The sequence below is a fragment of the Ixodes scapularis genome, unplaced genomic scaffold, assembly GCF_016920785.2.
Source record: "Ixodes scapularis isolate PalLabHiFi unplaced genomic scaffold, ASM1692078v2 PGA_scaffold9__187_contigs__length_104089568, whole genome shotgun sequence".
In the NCBI taxonomy this organism is placed as follows: domain Eukaryota; kingdom Metazoa; phylum Arthropoda; class Arachnida; order Ixodida; family Ixodidae; genus Ixodes; species Ixodes scapularis.
In genome coordinates, this window is record NW_024609884.1 from 60,012,555 (window position 1) to 60,034,047 (window position 21,493).

General features: G+C 46.4%; 1 protein-coding gene across 2 annotated transcripts in view; it reads left to right on the top strand.

Moving 5' to 3' along the window:
- LOC8023320 (exocyst complex component 4) overlaps window positions 1-8,725 on the top strand; it is a 63,831-nt gene extending 55,106 nt beyond the window's left edge. The window contains exons 22-26 of one of the 2 annotated variants that reach the window (XR_006076891.1): window positions 1,588-1,702; window positions 4,534-4,652; window positions 4,705-4,800; window positions 5,105-5,236; window positions 7,682-7,761. Coding sequence is in view for 1 of the 2 variants with exons in the window: in XM_029986428.4 (XP_029842288.3) it covers window positions 1,588-1,702; window positions 4,534-4,652; window positions 4,705-4,800; window positions 7,682-7,793; window positions 8,222-8,395 (616 nt within the window). In the remaining variant the exon portion in view is untranslated. Of the gene's footprint in view, window positions 1-1,587; window positions 1,703-4,533; window positions 4,653-4,704; window positions 4,801-5,104; window positions 5,237-7,681; window positions 7,794-8,221 lie in introns of those variants that run through there. The other variant, XM_029986428.4, reaches the window with a different exon arrangement.
- Window positions 8,726-21,493: the final 12,768 nt, after the last annotated feature.

Below are 21,493 nucleotides of genomic sequence, written 5' to 3' on the forward strand. Positions count from 1 at the left end.
GCGGACATTAGGTGGGATTGAAAAGTAATAATTTGCAAGCTAATTAACTTTTGAAACATTTGCCTCATATCAGACACATTCAAATTAGATGTTCATTGTCCGTCACCCAAATATGCTACAGTGAAACCCGTTTAGAACGAACCCAGGTACAGCGAATTATTGTCGATATCGAACTCGCAGGAAATTTAAATAAAAATGCATGTAAAAAGTACTTTTTATAGCGAACAAAATATTGGCTATGTTGAACTTTTGCCCCCGAGAAGGCTTTCAAAAGCGAACAAATAGTCGTCTTCTAGCCTGTCCCTTCCCCCAAAAAAAAGTGGGAAAGAAAGAATTCCAAAAGCTCAAGTTGCGAACAAAATTGTGCGAAGAGAAGCGATTCAGAAGGGGAGATAAGCTAAAAAAAAAAAAAAAACTGTACGCGTGCAAAAAAAAAAAAAAAACTTTCCAGTGCGTTATTACAAAGCGGAAGCAAAGAGATAAGAAAGAAAGAGAGGCTCTCGCCTTACAACGAACGCATTGTGGAAGTTCGTTGTAAATGGTTTTTGCTATATCGAATTGCTTCCTATATCGAACTGATCATACCGTTCCCTGCTGTTCGTTATAAACGGGTTTCACTGTATAGCAGTTGTTAGAAGTTGGAGAACTAAATTCTCTGCACTATTCAGTGGCAAAGTTCAGCTGTCTAGAATCCACCAAAACTAAGGGGGAAAAGCACCGAAAGCTTACCGCCCAAAGAGAGATGAGAGTGTGGCGCACCTTTTCTACGGTCACGTGACCTTTAAATAACCCGCCACTGTCAGGTTGATTCTCTATGACTCGCTACTCATGCCTGCTGCAGACACTGGTGTCGCTTCTGGGTGGGACTTCCTTTGCTCTTTCGAGTTTTAGTTTCAGCACCTTGATCTCCTCACGGCTTAAATTTTCCAAAGGATAACACAGTTGCCTGAGTTCTAACAGGTATGTCATATGTTGACAATGGGCAACAAATTTCTTATTGCACTGTGCCATTTAAGTGGCACAGTGCATTAAATATCTTTCAATATTTAATTAGGGGATGTTTGGCAATTGATTGTTACTTACCAACTGCTCATTATGCAAGAGTATATTTTATTCAGAGATGCCCTGACAACCTGCGTTAATCATTATATATGATTCCCTTTTTTTTCCAAATTTGAAATTGATAGCTGGATACAGTAAATTTCGTTAATTCAACCTCGACAGGACCTTGAAAATTTGGTTGAATTATCCGAGTGATTGAATGAAAGAAAAGGCAGAAAAACGGTTAAAATTAAACTTCCTTTTATTGTCCAAAGTACTCATGGATGGTCTGCTGCCGTCTGCGCTTAAAACGCGTGACCAAAAACATGTTTTTTTGAGAAATGATGGCACTTTGATCCATAGTCCTTTTGGCAAAAGATCTGTTTCTCGGCTTTCAATAGTTTTTAGACTCGCCGCGCTGCTTCGAGATTTTTCTTTAAAACTGTGCTAGAATTGCATAGACAAAATATGAAGAGGAGATAAATATTGGATATAAATATGTGGGATATTTATCATTTCCCGGGTTGGTCATGGGGACCCCTGCAGGGCACTGGGCGAGCTGGCCAGGGACTTCCAGGACGTAGCAGACACCTGCCTGCTTGTGCTGCACCTCGAGGTGCGCGTCCACTGCTTCTACTACCTGCTGCCCGTCACGATACAGGTGGGTGTTTGCATCAGGCTCTACGAGAGCTGTCCTTTGGCGTCTGACACACCGTCGAAGCAGCTGGGAGAGAAGCACGCGAAGCAGCCGTGGGAAAGCATGCATTGCTTCTTGCGAGCGACATAGGGTTTCCAGCTTGTGGCGTTCATTTCTTTTGCGCTCTTGCGTGTACCACAGCGGCTATCCGATTTACTTGGAACAAAAGGCCAGTAGCGATTCCCCCTGTCGATGGTGCTGCTAGCCAAGGCACGCCGGGGACTCTTCGTCCCGGTACGGTGGCGCCCCGTGAGAAGGAGCGGCTCGTGATCGGAAACACCCGCGTGTTTTTCTGTGGCACTAGAGGGAAGTGGCAGGTGTTCATTATCGAATAGCTGTGGTGGTGTAGGAATGATACAAACTCACAGTAAGTAATTTTCAGAACTTAGTCTTGCAAAGAATGACACTTTTATTCACTGTGAAGGTGCAGGCAATGAACTTAACTCTTTCCTGACCGTGGGGAAAATGCCTGTTTTGTGTGGCTTTTTGATACATTATTTTGTGAGGAAACTTGGATTTACATGTTTGACACCAACAATATAAATTAAACTAAATAAATGGGCTTTTAAATGATGTAAACATCAAAGAATACTTGAATTCTTATGCAATGTATAATTCGTCAAACAAAAAAGGAAATTGATCTAAGCTGAATAAAGATATGGCTATATATTGAGTAAAAAAAGAGCTAGAAAAAAATAGAAATTTGAAATATTACCCATTTTCACAACCAAAAGCTCTGCAAAAACTAGAGTTCTCGTGTAAAAAGATAGTGGAGCTACCAAAAATCAAGTCGGCCCTCATTACTGACGGGTCATTGGCTAAGCAGTTTCTCAATGTGGTGAAGCACAGGTCATCAGAACTGAACTATGATAGTCTAGCTTCATCATCAGACCCACTGTTACTATCAGAGTCCGAGAAATTGGTGGAGGATTCCGGAGAATTACGGTCAGTGCGCAGGCGAGCTGGTAGAAGTTTACCATGTTGATCTTAACCTGAGACTAAGGTAGAAGGTGGAAATTTTTTTTTACAGTGGAGGAGAAAGTAGCAGGGACAGACAGTGTCTCTTAGATGCTGTCTGTCCCTGTTACTTTCTCTTCTACTGTAAAAAAATGTTCTTCTTTTGCCCCAGTCTCAGGTCAAAATCATCATGGTAAACCCCTACAAAGTGCCACACTTGCGAGCATGCACTGGCCCCGTGGAAGCGGGCCATGGCTGTGAATGACGACGACGCACCCTCTGTTTCACGCTCGACTTAAACATTGCTGCCATGTGGAAGGAGAAACACAGAAACCAATGTAGTCTTCAAACTACCTACGAGGTGATGCAGCGAGCGCGGGAGCATTGCGCAAGTTTTAAAATGGGCCTCCGTGCCCATCAATCACGGGTGATCGACGCTCTATGGGCGTGGTCAGGAAAGAGATAAACCCAGGTCACTAACCTTTTCAAGTTTACACACGCATATTGCCAAATTCTGTCTTTCAGGCAGATTTTATTTGACTACTATCTGCACGCATTATTCACGTTACCACCGCATTATGGTGGGCTAGAGGGGGAGAAATGACAATCTTGCTTTGCCCCACGGGTGAGGGTGATCCCTCACGATCATCACACCTGCCCTTCTAACCGTCGTAACCGCTTCGCATATTCCCTTGAATTGATCACCATTGCAAATGTTGGCCTTCATTTCTCCGGAAACACAACACTGATTATGTTTTACAAGTTTTTTTGAGAAAACCATCATGAACGAGCATCAGGATCGATCGACATGGATGAGCGTCATAGCCACAGTGGGAGCGTTTTACGACATTAAAGCACAGCTCACACGGCACTGACTGCTTACGCTGCATTATGTTACGGGAGCTTTGTGTGCTTGCGCCGCAAGTCACCGGGATATCTGTTCCTCGTATGAAGCATAGCAACCGGTTTGAGTTGTAGGTTTGCACGTGACATACGGAGCATGCACGGTCTGGTGATTTATAGCTTAATCTAAGAAAACCTAAGCAAACAATCCAGTGTAAATGGACCTTTCGGTTAAATATAAAGTTTATATATCAAGTTCGATCCCCGGTGGGGCGAACCTAGGTCAGCGCGGTGGCCATCGGATATTATAGCAACTGAGCTGCGTGGCACAGCTGGTCTGAAAGGATTGAGCTCCCAGCAAAACGTGCCGGCGAGAGCAATGTGACGTTTTACCATGTGACCGCTTGCCTCATTTACGTCGCGCATCGCGCAAGGGCCCTATAAGGTAGTGCCCGTGCAGCACGCTCATTTGCTCGGTCTCGCCCTGGCTGACATCTGTGGTGCACGATGGAAAAAAAAAATTACGAATCACACACGGAGTGTGGTTTGCGTACGGGAGCATAGAATGTGTCCCACGCACTGCACAGGTGCGCGGGACAGATTCTGTGGTTTTTGTCAGCATGATGGAGCGAATGTGAATTCTTCCTTCTTTTCTCTCGGCAACATCTGTGACTGCAACAGCCTGCCTGAAGTGCTTCCCTCCAAGGTACCCATTCCACAGTGTGCCTCGTTATTTTCCTAACCACTCCCTCATGCAATACCCTGACCCCAGGGTTTTTAACTTGCTTTAAAAGGTAACTAAATGGAGAGGAGGAAGCCAACAGAGCTGATCTTGGGAGGCCGTCCAATAAGTCATTTTCCCCAGTAGAAAACGGGATTTCTGGGCATCTGACCCCACTGAAAATGCTTAATCAAAGAAATATGAGCAGGTCAAGGGACTGTGTCAGTGTCGCTTTGAAGTTTCGGCGGGGGCCTCATGCGAGTTCTGTTTGCAGGGCAACTTTGCCAGTGGAGTGGACAGCCAGGAACCCGACCCCGAGGTGATAAAGCTCACCAAGGACCTGTCAAGCATGGACGAGGCCATGACCGCCTGCCTGCAACAGAGGAAGCACAGGTGAGTCGGCGCACAAGTTTTTCTCTGGGTCCTAAGGGTGGCCTCTCTGCAGGTACATCTTTGAGGGTCTGGGCCACCTCATTGCCTCCATTCTGATCAACAGCGCATCGAGCATCCAGAAGGTGAACGAGAATGGCATCAAGAAGGTGTAAGTTGGTCTCGGACACGGGACAACCCCAAACATGCGGCTTCAAGTCGCTTTCTTTGTTGGGTCGTCGGGTGGAGACGGTTGGCCCCGACGGCGGCCAGCAGGGATGCTCAGTACCCGTGTCTGGAATGTGTCTTCAACCGGCATGTTTAGTGCCCCGCATCGAAGGGAGTCCCCTAGCAACGACAAATGACGTCGCTCGAGCCGGCTTACCAAGCTGTCTGATGTCGCGATTTTGGCGGCTGGTCGTAGATGTTACAGCAAAAAAAAAGACGAGCGAACATAAACGTTGCTGCCGTTGCAGTGTCCCAATTCGTGGCTGCTGAAGATTCTGAGGACTGTCGAGCTGGAGAGCGACCTACAGCAAAACAGGCGTCTGCCGTATTCCCCTCCGCTGCTTTGCCACCTCCAGAATTGCGACAGGCAACAGCATGACGTGAGTGTGACATCATGAGGCGGAAATGGAGGGACGACAAACAAGGATGCGGTAAACACTCCAGTTGGAGGCACGTTGCAGGCACCATAGTGCCGGTGCAGGAAGGGCCGTCACCCACAGATGTACCGCAGTGAAGGGTGCAAGTGCAAGCTCCAACGCACCTCGGCTGCACCAACTCTTGTGCAGTAGGAGCAACTGCCGAAGCTATCGTGTCGGGCTTCTGACCTTCGTTGTGATACATCTTGGGATCAAACGGAGTATGGCTCAATTAGCCTTTGTCATGGTTAACTGGAGGGGCGGCAAGCACTCTTGGATAACCAGTCTATAAGGTAGGATCGATCTTTGGGCTGCTGCATAATGAACTGGAAAAAAACACCGCCCACATGTAACAATCTAAGATTTTCATCCAAAAGATATTTTAGTGGTGCATGTTTTTACCTGGTGAAACTTTAAGGCATAGCTCCATTTTCCTAAATAAGAATGACATCCGTGCAACTTAGAACTCCAGACTGGGATACAGATGGTCTACACTCACATATGATGCTTATATCGAGAGATGGTGCCACACATTGTCCTTAGAAAATGCCGCACGGCCACAGGCACAAAGTGTATAGGGGTATTCCGCCAATGCTTTAAGCTCCCCAGACTGACCACATTTTCTGAGTCTCCGGGCCTGACCCTCCCTGGCATGCTAATTACCGTATTTACTTGAGTAATAGCTGCACTATTTATGAACAAGGCCCTTGCATCTGCTTTCCCGCAAAACATATATACCGTATCATCGCGTTGCGCATAAATTACATAGCGAATAACTAGATCGAGAACACGATTATTCTCCATGCAAATGCAATCGTCACAGATGGTATCTTCGTGCGAAGACGTTATCTCTGCCCTGTAAACCGCTGGAATCACGCTGTCGATTGCGGTGATTGGCAATTCGCGTGCTCCGCGGAAAAGTGAACCCTCAGGTTTTCTTCATAAACAGTGCAGCTATTACTCGAGTGAATATGATAGTGTCTCAAGATTCAGACTAGAATAGCTGTTGAGGAAACAGCAAATGAAGGTGATGCCAAAACCGGCAATGCAACGGAACAGCATACGATAAAACAGCACGATCAAAATGGCATACATCAATATAGCAAGCAACAAAACTGCACAGTGTCAAAGTGGCACTGCGAGAGAAGAGCATGTGCCAAAATAGCACAATATCGGAACAGTACATCATCGAAATGGCAGCCGCCTAAGTGGTCGAAGTCAAATTTGGGAGTTCTATGTGCCAAACCAGCAAAGGGCATCTGGCACGCCCCAGCGAAGAACTAAGGATTAATTTTGACCACCTGGGGATCTTCTCCGCAATAAGCCTCCGCCAGATTCTGGGCACCTCGGCTGGGATTTGAAACCACCACCTGGGGACCCATAGGCCGGCGCTTTGCCTCGGAGCCGCCGAGGCGGCTTATTCATGTATGTGATGCTGCGTTAGCAACAGTAGCTCAAAGTAGATGTTTCATTCAGGATCAAAACTTGCATTAATGCTGTGTCTAAAAGTATGTCTTTATTTACAGCTTGTGGAGTTGCATTTTATTTATCTTCTGCTCTTTCTAAGTGCAGATAATTTGAAACCTGGATTTCTTCAGTCATTGTAATAGCAGATACAAAGTTAATCAGCTAAATTTCTTTCAGCACTATAGTTTTCAAGTGAAACAGACTATGTACATATTGACTTTTGGGGCCGTCCAACTTTGTTCAGGCTCTGGGTTCCTGGGATTTGGTGGAACAAGCCTTTAACCTTTCTTGAAGCCCTGCAGAGAAGGTGCCATATAATTTAGGTGTTAGTCGTCTGTCTAGAAGTTCCTATGTGGTTTAAATTATTCTTCAGTCCTTTGCTAAGGCGTGCCAAGTGCTCGGTGTTGGTCTGCGTCGTGATCCCCCAAAGTTTACTTTACCTTTCTTCCATTTGCTTCGTATAATCTCTAGTATTTTACCTCCACATAAACATTAAATTCACTCTTGCTTGGACCACAATACTGACTTGCAGTATTCTGTAAATAAAAAAAATTCATTTTTCTTACATTCTATTGGAAATTCTGGTCCCACGGGGAAAATTTAATGTTTGCTTTCTCAGGTGCAAGCGCCTGAACGAGCATACTCAAGATGGCATTTCCATCTTGAACACTATGCAGTTTTTTGGGGGACCTTTTTGCCCATGTTCATTTCATGCTCTTAATTGTCCTACTCTGAAGATATTTTCTGCTCGATGCTGCAAGAGCTGTATGTTCTAGGTGAGGCCACTTTCCTTGTTTTACAACAGTCAAAAAGTCCCTCTAGGAGTATTCTCCACTATTCCTCGAAAATTGCCGGTTAACTGCACGGAAGCCCCGAAGAGCACCAGCAAGATGGGGCGAGGAAATGTCGGGAATGTATTGCTGAAGGTGCGCCCTGTTGCAGGTGCAGAAACATCTTTGCAATGCAGCAGAACCTGACGAGCATCACAATGAACCGGGAAGTGGCCCTGGACTATGCCCGGCAGTACTTTGAGCTGCTCTACCACTCACCCGAGGTGAGGGCGGGGGTTTTACCCTCCGTAGCATTAGCACTGGGAAAAGACGGAACCGTCTGAGCCGCAAGAGGGACAGCACTCTGGGACACAATCACGCTTTCAAGGAGGTCTATTCTTTTATCTTGCCCTACCTGGAAGTGCTATCCCACTTTAGTTGGTAGTAATGTTGGTTTGCCTGTTGGCTGAACTAATTGGTGTTTTTCTAGCTTTAGGAACCGACATGCATTAAAATGCCTGTACCGGGTGCATGCAAGGCTCGTACAGTGGACCCGTTCTCAATTTTGGTGCACTGAGCCTCGGGAGCTTTCAGACACTTTGAATGTCCCATGAGCAGACCGGTCAATTTAGGGCCGGTACAGTTGGAAACACACTGACCGCCCGGGAAGAGTCCGGGGGTTTCAGACGAGGCTTTTTCCGGGTGACCGCAGGACGTGCTGAACCTGATAGTGGAGCACGGGTGCCAGTTCCAGGAAGCGGAGTACCGCAATGTGCTGGTGCTGCTGCACCGCAGCCTGCCCAGTGGCCTACGCAGCCCCGAAGCGCTGGAGGCCCTCCTGGCACGCCTCCGAGACATCCTCAACGAGGTGGCCGTTGCCATCTGAGCGAGCACAACCTGCAACTGCACTGTAGCGCCGCTCGCGCAGGCTCAGTCCCAGCACTGGTGTCGCCTGCCTCAGTTGGTGGGATAACCGGTGATTTGGTTAGCCCAGCAGTTGGTGGGATAACAAAATCCTTCCATTACTTTGATGGTGCCTGACTCTCAAAGCAGAAATTCAGTTTATGGGGCGTCGGATAAGTGGGATGTGCATAAAAACACCGTGGCGTGCAAGACTTTACTGTGCTAAAGAGTGTGCCTTTAATTGTGTAAAGCTGGCCACAAGAGGCTTCCAATGGCCCTTGCACTGGGATTTAATAAATGTGGACTCCATGTGTGTTTTGCATAGTGTCTGCAGTCATGGCATCAAAAGATACGATGTCTAGTTTCACACCAGGGTCGCTAAACTAGTCGGACACAAAGATTTTTTGTGTTGTGACATAGCGGGGAAGGAGCCGAAAGATTGCTGCGAAGATCTCACAAACCTACAAATGTGTTCATCTTTACGACATTTTACATTTTAGGGGCGAAAAATCTCTCGCACTATCTTAGCGCCAAATGAAAAAAGCACGAAAGCAGCTCTGCTACTATATAGTTTGCTGTAGAAATGAACAGTTTTCCAAAATTCTTTGTTTAGTTGCGTACCCAAGCACATATTTTTCATTTTTAAACAACCGAAGCATGCCAAATGTAGTAAATATAAAAAAGCGCCCCAAACAAACGTCTGTGAAAACGGAATGAACTGATAGATGGAACCACAGAAAGTGCTCTGAATTTACTCTACGGGAGGTAACATTTTTATAGTATGTTTAGAAATGTATTTTATCATTTTAGATTTCTTCCACTCGCTTAGCACTCGGATCATTTTGCAGCTATGCACGCAGACATTCCTATGAAAATGGGACGCGAGGCTTTATTGAGGAGTAAATGACGAGACAGCAGAGATGCACCTTGACTGTCCCGGCGAAAACGGGACATCATGATCACCCTACCAAAACCCGATGGATCCCGAAGGATCTGCAGGAGGGCCACCGTCCCCGTAACCAAAAGGAAACACACAAAACGGCGGACCCTCCGCGGGGTTGGAAGTCCCCCTGAGCCGCCGAGGCGGCAGGAAACACTGGCGCGGTGCACCCCTTGCCTGACAAAACCATGACAGGGGACTCCTGCCTGATCAGTGGTTCCTTGAAAGGATGGTCGACATAAAAATAAGCAAATGAAATCCGAGCACAATTAATTGCAAGCCGTTAGGCAATACCAAAGTTGTGCCAAACTTAGAAGGACACTGACATCCCCCCCACCCCAAATTTTTATTTTTATATTTTGCCAGGCGATTTATTATGGTGTCGGAAAACTACCCAATCAATATTTTGCTACGGCATCACATATTAATGAGCATTAACTGTCCCATAGAGCAAACCAACGTCATCAGCTTCGAAGTCTCGCCAAACGGCACCTAAACTCCCCTTTCTAAATGGAGCGAAGTAAAGCCGCGATCTGATGGATAGGCTCCCACTGGCTGGCCCGCGTCATCAAGGAACGAGGCTCCCAGTGGCTCTCGTGCGGCGTAGTTAAAAACTAACGCCACCAGAGAAGCCCTCTCCATGGTGGCGCAGCGCACGCAGCGGCCCAGCCGCTGGTAAGAGGGAGCCCGCTCGGGCAAACTCCCGAGAGGCTGCACGGCCCAGCAAGGCGCGGCCATTTCCCGAGAGCGTGCCCTTTGCCGTCGGCCGCTACCTCGGATGGTTCCCGTTTCGACCCATTCCCAAAACAACCTTCCCGTTTGTACCTTCCCGTTTCGACCCGTCTCGAAACGACCTTCCCGTTTCATCCTTTCCCGTTTCGACCGGTCTCAAAACGACCTTCCCGTTTCATCCTTTCCCATTTCGCCCTTTCCCGAAACAACCTTCCCGTTCGGCCATCGTTCGGTTAGTTTGTATTGTTCGTTAACAGTTGATTAGGTTCAAGTGTCCAGTGTCTGTTCTCCTTGCTCACATCACTTCTCCCCCTCCCGAAACAACCTCGGAGACATGGCACTGTAAGATAAATGCTTTGTCAGGGAGGGCTCACCCGACCATTTTTCAACTTCATCGACCCAGCAAACGGGATGACCCTTGAGAAGGACATCGCTGCACAGCTTGCAAATGGTGGTGCCGTGCGGGCCAGGTGACCGCCGCGAACTATCACAATTGGAGTGCCGCCTTCTGATGGCGCGATTTACCTTCTCGACTTCCTCCACCAAGGCGACAGCATTTTGTGGTTTATGATTTTTTGGCTGTGTACGCGACGGTTCTGTGTTTGAACTTGTAAAAAAATGAAGTCGCAATCATATGTCCGTCAGCCTGTCTGATTTATCACTTTTAAAAAGTATCCCGTTCACTATAGAGAAGTTTTAGAATAACGTACGTAAGCGCTTTGGGTAACCTAAAAGTAGCGTCGCGATATAAAAACTTAGGCAACGGTAATTTTTGCTTACTCAAAGTGCTTGCCTGCGTTACTCTAAGACTTCATCAGCTGGTTTCGTAGACCGCGTTTCCTTTTTCGCTAAGCCCTCCGCAACGAAGAAGCCGCTACTGCGCCTGCGCGCCGATGGCCTTGACTGTAGAGTTCTGGGTATCGTAGCGGGTTGCGAAGGAGCTTCGCGTGACTTCGAAAATGGTGTACGAAAGCTCCCTGTTATTGTACAGAGCGCGAAACCGTTAGCGCGAACAAGTGATTGTTGGTTTTAGCTGTTTGTCTACAAAAAAATCAGAAGACTGTCATCAATATTACTAGTGTGTTTCAAAGTGCTCATCTGGGCCACTAACCTAAGCGGTAAAATGTGATACCTTGTAATACCATTTCGAAGTAAAATTCGAAAAATCGTCAAAATCGTGCTCGTGGTAACGTAGTCGCGCAGTGTAAATAGTCCATTTTGTAATTACACATTTTGGGGACTTGAAAGAAATATTTTAAGTGGTTGAAGTAGAAATATATTTCCTCGAAGCTTGTCTGAAAGTATCGCATATTGTAATAATACGTTTACAAGCAAAAATATTTCACAACATACCTGAGTTGCTCGCCTGCACCTTTGTATTAATTGCATTAACATGATTTCGGGACATATTCTTAAGCAGAAAAACTGCGCCAACCAGGATTAGAACGATGGACACTTTTTGAGAAGAGGTTGAGATGCGCGGGTTTTATACCAACGGGTTCAAACGGGACGAATTCAAACGTAAAATATGTCTTGGCTACGGGTTCAAATATGAAGGGCGTTTCGGGAACGGGTTGAAACGGGCCAGGTTCAAACGGGAAGGTTGTTTCGGGAATGGGTCGAAACGGGACGGGTTCAAACGGGAATGGGTTGTTTCGGGCTACACCCGCTACCTCAACAGTGGCGTAGTGGCGTGGACGTGGCCGTCCACGCCACTCCGCCGCAGACGAACTAAGGGAGCCGAAGAACAACATTGATGCTTTCGCATTCACTACTCGTAAGTGCTAAGGTGTCCTCGAACTTTTTTTTTTTTTTTTTTTTTTTTAATAAAGTCAAAACATGCAGCTGCTCGAAACGAAAGATCACAGAGCTGTGCAACTTTTTTTTTTTCTTCAATCAACGTGTTTGTAGCTTTTTAGAAGTCACAAAAAAAAAAAAAAAAAGAAATGGGTACCATATTTTTGTCTATTCTTAGGAGTGAGTGTGTGCCTTCAATGACCCACGACTTTGATTATCTTTGGTGGATGTGTCTACTCTAAATCATAAAAAAAACGGCACGTGACCACGGAGGAGAGAGTAAACGCGACTCAAACTGGCCAGTTCTTGATCGGCCCGTTGAATATATATTCTTTGTTGACATTCATTACGGTAACAAAGTATTGATAACGTGACTGATGCTTTCTGACGTTGCTTTCTGCTTTCTCTGTGCTTACGAAAATTATGCATTCTTCATTAAATGCTTAAACTGTCATGTTGAATGTAGAGTTCCAGAATCTCTGTCGGGCACCACGCATGCATCTCTGTCCACACGCGGAAAAGAAGAGCGAAAAAAAAAAAAAATGAAGTAGATAAAAAAAAAAAAAATTGGTAAAACATAAAATAGCGCAGCAGAAAGACAAGGACAAGAAGTATACAGGACAGGCACTAACTTTCAACAAGTTTTATTCGGGAAAATTGAACACATATATACACACGACAGGCAAAGCAGCACCACGTAAAAGTTGATTAATTTTTCACGCGATCACTCAAAAACTGAAATTCATTACAATGAAGAACAATAGAAGTGTCGCTGACAGATGCCGTCCCACTTTTTTTTATAAAGAAAGCTTCCAATAGCTCTCGAGCGACCGTCTCTCGGCTTCTTCCAAGTATCCGTATCTATTTATGTTCCTAGTATCTAGGAAACGCTAAGCTGATGCTCCGCCACATGCTCCTCCTGTGACTTGTATTCTTTTAGGCCCTCGTCCCGCATTCTTTTCTTTGAGAAGAACATAGAACAAAAGCTCAGAGACATCAGCGTTCGTTGTAACGTATATACGACCTTTTTTGCGGTCACGTAATTTTGTGGATATGCGAAGTATGAATTTCGGGAATATTTAGTGGGCACGACATGTTACGATTGGAAGTGGTTCGCTATGTACTGGCTGCGATGGATTGATGTATTTGCGTGATAAATTTTTCATCGAAAGATTTGTCCGAATTAATTATTCGCAAAAATTAGTCCGTTTTAGTACTATTTGATGCGGTTGCTGAAAGAGTAAAAAACCATACTTCGTTCTATAATTTAAGAAAAAGTGTAAAAAAAAATTGCGAGATATTTAAAATAAAAAAAATAATAAGCTATGTCGGCTACGCAGGCTACGTGCAAGCCGGTAGGTAACCCTACTGCCTGCACGTAGGTGTGGGCAGGGGTGTAACCACGTGGGAAAAGATAAGCGTATGACTGATCCGACGAGCACGTAGCATCCACGGTTCTGTCCGTACTTCAAGTCCGAGGGTCAAAGTGAAGGGTAGCGTCAAGAAGGAGAAAATGGGGAAGAAAGAAGGTGCGCGGCTTGTGCATATCTTTATGGGATTACTACCTGGGCGCTAGAGTAATCCTTTCTAATCCTAAACGGTGACGTAAAAAGGAAGGGTTGCTTTCCTCTTAAACTCTTACTGGAAAAATGGCAAGGAGAAACTCGAGGAGAGTGGAGCTTAAGCTTCCTCCTCTCTGCTTGAGTTGTTGGTCGGCCTCTAACGCTGGGATTCGCACATTTCGATGTTCGTGGAAAGACCGTTGATACCGAACCTAAACGTTTTAAACGATGTGTTTATGGGCTGAATTTTACGTGAAAAGCATACAGAGCCCATAACAGGCCATCCATAAGCATCTTAAGCGCATGGAAGGCATTATAATTAGCCGCGTGATAAGTATGCACTGTGAAATGTAACGAGCTTGATTTACCAAGCGCGGAAATCGAACCCCGGACCGTGCTCGACGCCACGAGGAGGTGATGAAGGGAAGCGTAGCAGCGTAGCCTGGCGTAGCTCCCTACGTGACGACGTCACGGGACGGATCGTAACGGATATTTCAGCGGGCGTGTGACGTCAAGCGTAGCGTGCGGCATAAACCTCCTCCTCCTCACTCGATTACTTCCGTTACCACAAGGGGTTCCAAGAGCGCTAAAAAATCCAGACACGGACCCACGAAAAAGCAGATTAAAGCATGCTTATCACACCACTCCGCTCCTGAATAACTCTCGATCATTCTGATAAACCCGGGGAGGACGACATTGTATCGCTTTCGCAACGCATCCGAGAACAAGCATTAAGCCATAATGCACGCACGGCACATTCTGTTCTCCCCGTAATGAATAATATATATATATAATTTCGAGGGACGTGCCCAAGTATTGGACAGGCAATAGTTATTCGAGATAGTCGCTAAACCAACGTCGGCTAGAACGAATGCCAGTGAGGTGTTCGCCTCGCTTCACCCGTAATACCCTTTTTTACACCCTTCAAAAATGAAGGGTGTTTAATGCAACCTATTTTACGATTCAGGAGGGAGTATTAGGTCCAAAATAAGGGCGCTGAAAGGGTTTAGCCATGGGTGTAAGAACAGCTTTTTTACACCTTTAGGGGCGTAAAATTTCTTGGTATCACCGTCTCCAGCTTGCTGCGAACGCGTCGACGTTCAGCTCCCGCCTTTTGGCGGGTACGTTGCGACAATGTTCCTTGTTATTGCAAAAGTGATACACGGCCCCAACTATGTGGCATGGTTTGGGGTCGTGCGCCCCATTGCAACACCCGCACGTACTCTGCGAAGGTGTCCCTGAACGGTGCTTCGTTTTGCTTGACGGCAGCGGCGCGCTGGCTCAATCGGCAACCTCGATACTGCGTCGCTTTCCTCTCGGCACGTTTCAGAATATGCCGCGGTCTTCGATGTTGAAGCAGAGGCGCGAATTTCAGTGGCTTGAGAGCATAGGCGTAGACTACGGGGAGGGAAGCATCGGGGCTCGTGCCCCCCCCCCCCCCCCCCCCCCCCGGGCCATGATCCTTACCGTGACGCTGTTTACGTGCCATGTAACGAGCAGTAGTGGCATGTAAACAAAATAACGCACACAGCGACGGACACATGGGGATATACATACGCTGTAAAATGTAGCCCCTAAAATAAACTACCGATAATTGCCGATGAAAACAAAAAATTGCGCGGAAAAGCACCCCCCCCCGGGGGGAAAACTTCGCAGCCTTTTTTTTTACACGCCATTGCGTAGAGCATTTTACGTCGCAGCCCTTATTTCATCAGGTTGCGAGCGTAAATTTTGCTCAGTCGTTTACCATACGCTGCATTTTTTTTTATGTATTACTAATGTCAAGAAGTAGTTCCGTTTCTGGTCTGAGAATGCAGAGCGCTCTGAACCCAGCAGTTGTGATCGGCTGAAAGGGATCCCGAGTAGCTGTGGCAGCGAGGAGGGGGCACACTGCTGAATCAAGGGCAGAGGAGAGAGGCGACCTTCCAAATTCACCATAAGAACGTCTACCACCAGGACGACCTCTAAGGTGATCTCAAAAAGGACAAGGATTTAGCGTCGTCCGAGAGGACGACGCTAAACGTAGTGGGGAGTTTCTCCGCTAAATTTAGCGGAAAAATTGACGTCACGACCTATGCACCTATTCAGTTTCCCCACTAAATTTGGCGGTGTGCAACGATAAATGCTGTCGAATTCATAGATAATCACCCCTGTGATTTTTACAAATTTCCCTCGACCGTCAATTTTTAATACCCATTGTGAATAAAACCTATTCTGATTAGAGCCTTACTTAAGAAAACTTCCTTTTACGTCCTATCTATTACCACAAATGGTAATAAGCAATACGCTTGAGTGTCAAAGAGGAATACTTGATCACTATCACAAATGGTAATAAGTAATACGCTTGAGTGTCAAAGAGGAATACTTGATCACTATCACAAATAAACTCGTTTAGAGATGCAATCGGCTTTCGTTCTCAAGTGACGAGCAAACAGACGTTGGCATCTGCTCCAAAAGCGTCAGTGGCTGCTCTAAACCAATATTTTGCCTGCTACAGAACCTGTACAAAAAGTTCAAATGCCACTCGAATTACTGCGTATGTTGCGGAGCCGCAAGGCTCATTAGGGGTTTTACGTAGACCGCGTTTAGCCCTCCGCAACGAAGAAGCCACTACTGCGCATTTAATTTACAATTTTCATATTACCTTATAGCGCTTCACGGTTATCATAATGCGACAGTACATCTCGGAGAGCGAGTCCGAAAGTGGACCGAGGTCAAAGTACTCTTCAACGTAATCCCGGAGCTTTAGTTTTTGCTTCGTGCGGTGACAAAACTTGAATTGTTCTCAAGCAAGTCTGTCTGCCACGAGGAAAGCTTCTTTCGCAAGATTCAATCGATAACGACCACCGTGTAATTCCGAACACTAGTGCTCAGCGCAAAGATCATGACAATCCGTGGTGCCCGACGAACTGACCTAACCCTCACTGTCGTCAGTGAGGGTTCTTTTTGCATTTGTACATCGCAACTCGGAGTTTATCGGATAAAGCCGAATTGACGAAAATTTTACCGGCGGTTGTTTTTCGGAGTTCTTCGAGAAATAAAATAGCGGACAAGACCTGCGTTTTAGATTTTGTGTGGCCTTGTCCATTATTTTACTTCTCCGTGTGGCAGCATTTACTTGAGTAATAATGTCAATCTACTGTTGTTGTTTTTTTTTGTTGTTTTTTTTGTAAAGAACAAATTAAATTTTTAACGCCATACAGGCTTCCATGGACGCCAGCATATCTTGAAATTAAAAACAAAAGTCTTTCTGAGGGACTTAGGCCGCTTTCGAATTCGAAAGGCTGAACCTTTCAGCCATATCTGATCCATTCATCTATCCAGTCTCAGGTATCATTTTGTATTATCTGTAAAGGTTCATTAAAGCGAGAAAAGCGTGACCAGCGTAACATTAAAGTATCGTAAACACGGAACGAAACGTTTTGCTCTGGTCTCGCTCCTCTGCCGGCATCACGGTGATGCTGCACTCATCTGACCAGAAAAGTAGCTCCATGTCAATCAACATAATAAAACCTGAGACACGGAACAAGGACACGCACATAGGCGTAGACTTTGGGGGGGGGGGGGGGGGCATCGGGGCTCGTGCCCCTCCTAGTTAGATCCGGGGGGAGGGGGCAGAGCCGCCCCCCCCCCCCCCCCCCCCCCCCCCTTGGGCCTGGGCCATGATCCTTACCGAGACGCTGTTTACGTGCCATGTAACGAGCTTCTATAGTAGTGGCATGTAAGCAAAATAACGCCCACGTTGCCTTTATTGACAAAGTACATGGGAAATGGAATCCCAGCGTGCTTTCATTAGCTTTAATCTCCAGTTCTGGCGAAAAGGTAACGCGCAGCACTCCCCCCCCCCCCCCCCCCTCTTCCCCTTCCCGCGGGAAAATGGAAAGTCTACGCCGCTGGACACGCATATAACACCGTCTCAACTGAGACGGTGTTATGTGTGTCCTTGTTCCGTGTCTCCGGTTTTATTATGTTGCTTAATATTCACCAGCTCGCGTGTGCCCTAACTCTTCTTCCATGTCAATTTCGGCAAATGCACAAAATCTGTTTTTCAAACAGATTTAAAAAAAATATATTTTAAATGCCCAATGAGGGTTAGACACGTTTTCGCTTCACCGTATATTTATCAGGCTCGGCGAAAATTAGATGAGGGTATACGCGTCACGGTAAGTTGACTAATTAACTAAAAGTTTCTAATTAGGTTTTTAATTATTGTAGAGGCCAGACCAATCTAAATAATTTGGAGTAGTGTTTTTTTAGGTATTCATCGATAATTTTTTCGATTTTTTTCGCCCGATTTAAACTTAGCGCTCAAAAAGAGCATTGCAAGCTCCTGCACCGGCGCAGAAAAGTGTAGGCCAGTCTACTTCCGGTATGTGTACTAACCGGAGGTACGCCGCCCTACCCTTTTCTGCACCGGTGCAGGTAACGAGGCGAAGTGACGTCGTAGTTTCAATCCTGTCGTCACTAACGTCCCTCTATTACGCCAAATGTAAGAAAGGGACTTTAGTCGTAACTATTTCAGCAGCGTGTTCTTGGTCGGTGCGCCGACCGAGAACGTAGACGTTTAGGTCAGTGCGCCGACCTAAACGTAAACGATTAAAAAAAAAAAAAAAAATATAAGCGATTTTAAGAGAGTACGAAGACTTGACAACCAACACCCAAGCTGTCACTCATTCTATTGGCCAATGAGAAGCTGGTTTGAATGGTCATCGTTAACAATGAGAAGCCGAGCTGAATGACATGGACTTTGCGCGCAAAAATTCAAATATACCTCTCGCCGTCAATATTACTATAATTTTTTTTTCGCGTAACATTCATTTCTTGACACGCGTGTCCCGACTCCCAACCAAAATGTAAAAAAAAAAAAAAAAAATGTTTTTTTAGGGGCCCTTTAAAGCTTTTTTTAATTATTGGATTTACTTTTTTTTTAATACTGACGGTGGAAAGCTTAGCTTTCTCTTACTGATATTTCTAACACGCACCTGAATGAATAAATAACAACAATAGAAGATTCTTAATTCATTTCACAAAATGTTTAATTTGACGCATAAAGGGTGTTGACGGCCATTTTCTTGTGCCGAGAAGTCCGGAAAATGGGATTTTCGGCCAGCGTTAGCAGACTGCGAGGATTGAAGGGGGAACAGGGTCGGCGTGCTGTTCCGGTTTTCTCTTTCTCGGACAGGGTCACGAGGAGCTCCCGTTTATTATCGCGGTCGGCACTTTCGCAACGGCAGACTGCGACCTCGAAACGCTGCAGGGTCGCGGCCACAATCTCGCGCCTGCGCGCGCCTCCTCCCCTTCTTTCGAGGAGCACGTGGGCATGGCATGGCTGGTGTGTCCACGACAGAGGAGGTCGTGGGTGTGTCGAGGCGGGCGTACCGCTGGCAGCCCAAGCTACCGGCACGAGATCGCGTTTTCGCAGCCTGCTCGCGCAGCACGAGCGTTTCGCAAGAAAGGGCGATTCACCCAGTTGCGTGAGTCCGACAGAGTCTGGCGGTTTGCAAGAGAGCCCATTCGTGATAATTCAACCTTGGTTCTTGTCAGTCACAATGTCTGCGTCACCGACCCTTATCACAGCTATCTGCGTCACCGACCCTTATCACAGCTATCTGCGTCACCGACCAGATAACAATACTATACTCCATTTCACCCTTCGATCGCCCGCAATGAATGCGAGTCATCGGAATCAATCTAAGGCTGTGTGAGTTTTACGCGAACTTTGAGCGGACGGAGGGCGTCTCACGGTTATCATATCTGGGGACCTAATCTAGACACTTGGCGAAAAAGTCGGCGAGAAATCCAGCGACCGTGATCGACCGACGCAGCACTTGACCTTGGCGCCGGCCAATCACAGCCGCCAGATTTTTCGCCGACCTTTTCGCCAAGTGTCCAGATTCGGGCCCCTGAATTGGCAGCTCGTAGCGGTCGCTGCGGTCGGACGTATGCAGGTGAAATAAGCAATATCTAGTCCCCTTCAGAAGTATATATTTGTATACTATTTCGCTACCTGCTATGCACAACCGATCAGCAAATTATCAGGTTCATTATGAAGAAATCGACAGCCAGGATTTTCTGTCTGGCAGAAGCAGAGATGCGACGAAATCGCAATGCCATGAAAGTCTAGAACCAAAGTTATCCACAAGTACCGATTACATTCCAAATTTTATCATTAGAGGCCGTAGTGAATCGTTCATACATATACCGGTACACGTTATTTAACCTTTCTCTTGGCTCGGGTGTCTTTCCATCGGCATGAAAGAAAGCGCGTAGGTACACATGTTTTAAAAAGGTGGGGCTTCTATAACGAGTAACTACCACCCAGTATCTTTATTATGTGGGTTTTCTAAAGTGTTCGATCGAGTTATGCATCGCCGAAGTTCCTTTTATTTCGGCCAGAACTTTGTAAGTTGCTAGCACGGATTTCTCAAAGGGCGGTCGGTTGAAACAAACCTGCGCGCCTTTTTTAACTACTCTCCTCCTATTGTGACAGAGGACAAGTCGATTGTGTATATTTTCATATTTCGAAAGTTGTCAAGAAAGTAATCATATGTGGTAGTTACAGAAATGATTAATGCGTTAGCGGTAGTACCCACATGACAGAAAAAAGCCGACGGCGTCCGTCTGTGCACAGAACAGTGGAAAATGAAGCGCGTCGCGTAGAGAGGAGCAGACTAGTGAAGGACAACGGCGAGAGGGAGGCGACCTAATGAGGCGGAAGCCAATGCGCGCCCGAATGCTGGGGCGAGTTTGAACTTGCAGGTATGCGGAGCGCGTATGCCTTGCTTTGTGCTACAAAATGGAGTTTTGTGAACCAAGTACGAGCGTTGGTCGAAGTAGGCGGCAAAAACATTAAAGGAAGATCTATTGGTGGATCCATAGGGAATGCGTCAGCATGACTATAGGGAAACGCCACACACGTTCACCTTTGGGAAGCAGGCACTAAGACTGACCCCGTAACGAAGCCAAAAAGAGGCAGCAAAAAAATAGATGAAGCAGGAGAGAAAGCCAAAACAGAAAAGTGACAGGGTCAGCGTTAGCGTTTCCCAAGGGTCATGCTAACGCATTCCCTAAAGATCCACCAATGGATCTTTTGTTATGCATAGAGTCTTTGCCTAAAGTTGTGTGACTGGCTCCAAAGTTAACCATCTTGTCGCCGAAACAAAGTCCGCGTACTTCTTCAAACGTTTTCTTTTCAACTCCCGGTGTCCTCCAAGGAACCATTCTTGGTCCTCTTTTGTTTTTAGCCGCTTCGGTGACTCCGAGGACAAAGCGCCGGCTTACGGATCCCAAGGTGCCAGGTTGGAACCCCGGCCGAAGGCCCGCCATCTGACTAGCGGACAAAGTGCTGTGTAACCAAAATTTCAGTTGTACTTCAAAATATCTCCAGGTGGTCGAAGTAAGTCCTCAGTCCTCCGCTGGGGCGTGCCAATTGCCCTTCGTTGGTCTGGCACGTAAGACCCCCAAATTGAAAACTTTTGTTGTTGATATTTTCAATGGCTTAACTTCGCACGTCAATGGTCAGCTATTAATGTTTGCAGATGATATTAAAATTCTTATAAGTGTGCTTTTTTTTTTTATTGCGGTGTTTTACGGCAAAATGTAGCATGGATAGTCCAGTGGAGCTCAGTCAACACGTTATCATTGACTCCATTGAACACCAATATGGCGTGCAAGTTCGTCTGCTCCTTGCGCACGTCGTGCGTTTGTTTACCCGGCAAATGCGCCCACGCGCTTTTTGTTTGCCCCCGACCTCAACCAATGATGACACGAGCTTGGCTGCTTCGTCATCGCGCATTTCCTGCGTGTTCGCTGTGTTGTCCTCTGACTGGCGTGCCCCTCCCTCGTTCCCTTGCGCCAGACTCATTTTGGAACAATTGACTTGCCGTTGATGTGCGACGCCACGATGTGTTACATTCCGATTATATACGTTCTGAAAGGAAGGCTAATCAAACGTTTATCTGCTGTGAGAGACCTTGGCGCCTGCTTAGATTGCGCACTGACGTTTGGTGCCCACGTGTGTTTGATTGTTCGCCATGGGGGGCGGCAAAAA